The following is a 5238-nucleotide window of genomic DNA, read 5'->3' on the forward strand; positions in this document are numbered from 1 at the left end:
TGTATTTCTTTTGATTCCGACACAAGTGAAATGAAACAAATTAAGACATGATTCGTGTATAATGGAAAGCTTTTGAGCATGCTCCACATTACCATAATGCATTTTGTTTAACAGTTTCTAGAACATTCATCAATGCTTTCCATTCATCAGGGCTAAAATATTTTGAGCACTAGGCACAAAGACAATATTATGCAGTTATGAGGTAGAAACCTGTTGAAGTCACATCTCTACATTATCTTCTATCAGTCTCTTTCTAGCCAAAGCAGCATCTTTAACTTGACAATCAACAAACCATGAGAGTACCCAAATTGAAAAAGCACATTGCTATAATGACTGTTAACTACTATTATTTTTAAAGCAACTGGCTTCCTGATCTGACTTCCTTTAAACTTCTTGCAAGAAGGCCCAATTACTATCTTTTCTGCTTCTTTAGGATGGTCACATTTTTTGTGATACAGGTAGAAGTAGAGTTGAGCGGTATTAAAATTCATAGCCTCGCGATATTCATGTCCAAAATATTGCGGTATAACAATAATACCTTTATAAGAAATGTGAAAATATGAACAATACCAAACCAATCATATTTACAAATTTTTGGATAAAAATACTAATTGTTCAATTTCATCCGGTCTAAGACAACATCTATCAGATACCATAATGCCAGCTTTGCTGAATATTCGTTCAGATGTCACACTTGATGCACAGATCGAGAGACATTTACGTGCCAAAACAGAGAGAAAGGGCATTTTTGAGGATTCTTGTTTCCACCAAATCGGAGGGTCCATGTCTGTATGAAGAGAAGGGTTTTGTAAATATAACTCAACTTGTCTTTTAGCATTATCTTCTTGAGATTGCTGAGATATATCTAAATTATAAGTGACTAATACTGGTCAAAAAATTGAACTAAAATTTTCTTTCTTTGGTGGAAGAGGTTCAAGGGCTAGGTTTTCTGACTCCTCATTTCATCGTATGTCATCACTTACAATTGTTAGCTTGTTCATTTCAGATAAGATTTCAGCTACAAGCTCATCATCTATAGAAAACCTATGCTTAAATTGAGGATCTACGAAGGCACACTTGTCCAGAAGACTGCTAATTTCAGTATCAGAATAACGACTCTCTAAATCTTCTTTTATTCTCATTTTCATTTCTTTAGCTAGTGTAGGCTCATCTTTAATATTTAGCATGGTTGTTTATATAACTTGAAGTAGAGGCTTAATAGCTGAGCAAATGACACATTTTTCTCCTGAAAGTAAGTCAGTTAACGTTTAGAATGGGGTAATAACAGTAGCCACACATTGTAGGACATCTAAATCCTGCCATGACAATAGAAGGTGAGAAGTAGTACTATCTTGCCCAGGACAATTCTAATAACTTCCTCCTGTTCCAAAGTTATGTTAATCATATTAGCAGTGGAACCCCATCTAGTACTTACATCAGCTATTAGCTTTTTAAACAGATTATTATTCTATTCTTGCATCTCTCTGTGAGATCTCTTGCTGTAGGAAAAGGCAGCAAAGACTTTCCTGCATTATCTAAAGGCGTGATCAATACAACTATCCACAAATCCCTTGCTAATAGCAAGGTCCAAATCATGACCGAAACAACTTACACGGATTCAGTGTAAAAGATTACAAACTAGTTTAATATTGCTTCCATTGTCAGTTGTAATGGCAACTTGCTTTTGAGAGGATAATTTCCAATCTTCTAAAATTAGCCCAAGAGCCTCTTCAATGTTTTCCCCAGTGTGATCTTGAGGAAGGTACAGGGCTTTTAAACAACGAGTCTGCATAGTCCAGTTTGAATCAATGTAGTGAATTGTATAGACTAAGAACGGATCACTAGTATGAGACGACCAAAGATCAGACGTAGACAAAAAGAGAACAATACACTTAGTACTAGAAGAAGCTAGTTTGCTTTCTAAATTGTGACGAGTGTCTTCATAAAGACAAGGAATAGCAAGTCGACTAAAGTGATCTTTGAGTTAAGTCGTACATGGGATTAATTACACTTATCATTTCTTGTAAACAAGGTTTGTCCACTAAGTATATAGGCAACATTTTCTTAGCCAGAAAGATAGCTATTGACTTTGTTATCATCTTATGCTCTTTTGATCCGTGGTTACATTTCTTTGTCTGCTGTATAGACTCTTGTATAGATAACTGGCCACTACTTTTAGATAGCTTCTTGTTTCTAGGACATTTTAGTACTAATAGATTGAGTTTTATTCATGTTGTTGTACTCTTTAGGGTGAAATGTTCTTAAATGAGTAAACAAGTTGCTGGTGTTTCCGCACTTAGCTTTAACAGTTTGTAAACATATCTTGCATTTAGGAGTGTCAAGTTCTGTTGGCTGACCATTTTCATCTTGAACGAATCCAAAGTACTTCCACACAACCAACTTGGTACTCTTCTTCTGAACCAAGTTTGTCAAAGCTAATGAAGGACTGGAAATAGTGCTGGGAACACTAGAGCTATCTGTTTCACAGTCATCTCCAGACTCTTCAAGTCCAGGTTCATCCCAACTTTTCGTTACTGCTTCAGCCATTTTTAATATTAGTACCATGTGCTTTATGAAAAATAGAAAATTGTAATCATTTAATTAAAAAATTTAGACTTATTGTGGTTTGTACTTAACATACCGCGGTGTAAATGCAGTACCAAAACACTGCTCAACACGAGGTAAAAGTACCATTTTTTATGCATAATTATTATGACAATACAACATTCTTATACCATAATTTACTTAATCCTCTACTAGTATTAACTTGACTGTTATCACTGTTTGATCCCTGATTTGAAGCAATAGTATGCTCTGATACAAAGGATTAGCACCAGTCTCTATTGTATCTTAACTTGATCTTGGGTCTAAAGTACCGAACTCTGCCCTAATACTTTCACCATCACCTGACTCAACTGTTTAAATATTTCAGAATGTGCATGATTTATACCTTCAGTTCTGATTATATCTGTTGTATGATGTGTACATTGTCTATTTGTGTTATGCTCTACAAGTACCTTTGAAGTTTAATCAAATAAAAGTTAAATTAAAATAATAACAAAAAAGTTTTCATTGGCCTTCATGACAACTGCTTCCTTTTCATTAATCCACACGATTTTGTAGCATCAAATTGCCTCTAAAATGATGCTATGCCTACTTCTGAAGCCAGAGATGCCAATTGTTATGCTATTAATGAGCCCAATGTAATTATTGATGCTCAGAAAGTCTTGCTTTTCCTTTCTGATATTTAATGGCAGATACCTATAATTAATGTAAAATGCCCTATTAAGGTTGTCATTCATTGAAAATAAATTTCATGATTTTAGCATTATCATTAAATCTGCGAAATTAAATTTCTCAAAAGTGGTGTGACACACTAGGAAGAATAACTGCAGAAGTTAAGATTCGCAAAAATTTTACGATTTATGAACAAATTCGCAAAATTTGATATGAACAAAATAAAACCCCTAAACAGTATGCACCAGAGTATAATATTCTTTTGAAACAAAGGTGCTGCTTACATCAACTGATGAATGGCTAAAAATAAACTCCTTTTGCTTCTACAGGTTTGATGTATGTCATCTCTTGTCCATCTCTTCGCAACACAACCTGAACTATTATAGTAATACTTGACAGGACTCACTTAATGCTAACATGTGCTGACATGGCAGGTGCATGCTCATCGAGAAAGAACACTGGCAGCTATCATTAATAACATTTGGCTTGCTGCCAGTAGATGAGAATACTTATAGCTAACTCCAATATCATTACCAAGTTCAACCTACTTTTTGAAGTCTAACTGCTTCTGAATGTAAAAGGTAGCACAAGAAGTGCAGATTTGAGATTTTTTTTCCGGTGAATTAAGCAAAATTTTTGACAGATTTTATTGCTAAAGACAGTAAATTGGACTGATTTCTCTCCTTCTTTTAGGCATGACAATACTGCAATAAATTGGTCAAAAATTTAAAGAGACTAGCATATTTGGAATGAAGACTTTTCACTTTTCCATTAATAGAGTTGCACCGATTACCGATAAATAAATCGGAATCTGCCGATTTTTGCATTTTTCTATTGAATCTGAATCGGTTAATTTCATTGCAGATTATTATAACTATTAATATTATTACTAACGAGCGACCACACCCACATTTGCCACATGGCACATGCCACATGTAAAAATGTCAAATAGAAGATCACCAATATGGCAGTATTTTACTGCCAACGAAGGGGACAAGTCAGCTATTTGTACTACCTGTGGCACTCAAGTTTCTAGAGGAGGAAAGTCTGTAAAGAGTTTCACTACAACTAACCTGGTTAACCATCTCAAGAAACATCTTGCTGAATACAAGGAATATGAAGATGCGAAGCGGAAAGAGCAGCTGCATGCTACTAGTACTCCCTCTAAACCAGTCTTGAAACAAGCAACGCTAGAAGAAAGCATAGGCGGCTGCAGGCCTAGGCATTGGGGGGCAATGCCTAGGTTAAGAATTGAACCGGAAACAGGAAGCAACGTCATCTTTATTAATTAATTAATTACAATTAATAAATTTTACAATAATATTATCTTTAATTATTATTCATGAATAATATTATGGCTACTAAGCGGCAGGCTTCCTTACTTTCCTTTATTAACAAGCCATACAAGAAAAGATGTGATGAGACTGTAGATAATACCAGTAAGTAAAGCAAGTATTGTTAAACCTGTAAAAGTAAACACTTAATAACTTGACAAAATTTTTAATTAATTATAGATAGTGATGTTAATTGTGATGACAATAATCTGGAGTCAGAGGAATCAATTTCTACAGATACAGAAGTGTTGTCTACTTCACAGTTACTTAGGAATACTCAGCCGACAGGTTCTACTTCTAGTTCTAATTCTTCACTTCCAGATGATATAGCAAAAGATAACAAATCCAGTCTAGTACAACCAGAAGGAAAATTTCCTTCCAAACGATATGGAAGTGTGAATAGGTCCTTTCAATCCAGCTGGTATAAGGACTACCCCTGGCTTGAATATTCTGTATCAAAGGATTGCATTTATTGTTTTCCTTGCCGCTTTTTTGGTGTGAATGGGGATAAGTCATTTACTTCTACAGGCTACTCCAATTGGAAGTGAGCTCGAGGTACAGAAGGAGGCCTTCAAGTACACCAAACATCATCCAAGCATAAGGATGCTACTCTTTCATGGAGGCAGTATCAATCTACATTAGCCAATGACTCTTCAATTGTTAATCA

The 5238-nt window shown here is 35.0% G+C and overlaps 1 protein-coding gene across 1 annotated transcript; it reads right to left on the reverse strand.

Annotated features, from left to right (window-relative positions):
- Nucleotides 1-1618: 1618 nt before the first annotated feature.
- LOC105313905 (uncharacterized) lies at nt 1619-2547 on the reverse strand. The gene is made up of 3 exons (XM_011407693.1): nt 2243-2547; nt 2126-2193; nt 1619-1977 (listed from the first exon to the last, which is right to left on the reverse strand). The coding sequence occupies exons 1-3, from the start codon at nt 2545-2547 to the stop codon at nt 1619-1621; spliced, it is 732 nt and encodes a 243-aa protein (XP_011405995.1).
- Nucleotides 2548-5238: the final 2691 nt, after the last annotated feature.

Source organism: Amphimedon queenslandica, unplaced genomic scaffold, assembly GCF_000090795.2.
Source record: "Amphimedon queenslandica unplaced genomic scaffold, v1.1 AMPQUscaffold_13186, whole genome shotgun sequence".
In the NCBI taxonomy this organism is placed as follows: domain Eukaryota; kingdom Metazoa; phylum Porifera; class Demospongiae; order Haplosclerida; family Niphatidae; genus Amphimedon; species Amphimedon queenslandica.

What these genes read in the sequence shown, in the direction of transcription:
- LOC105313905 (XM_011407693.1), bottom strand. Translation starts at nt 2,547, where the DNA reads ATGGCTGAAGCAGTAACGAAAAGTTGGGATGAACCTGGACTTGAAGAG. An exon ending in AGAACATTTCACCCTAAAGA is followed by an intron (nt 2,194 to 2,242) that starts GTACAACAACAT and finishes AAAATGTCCTAG; the next exon opens with AAACAAGAAGCTATCTAAAA. An exon ending in TATACAGCAGACAAAGAAAT is followed by an intron (nt 1,978 to 2,125) that starts GTAACCACGGAT and finishes CTTAACTCAAAG; the next exon opens with ATCACTTTAGTCGACTTGCT.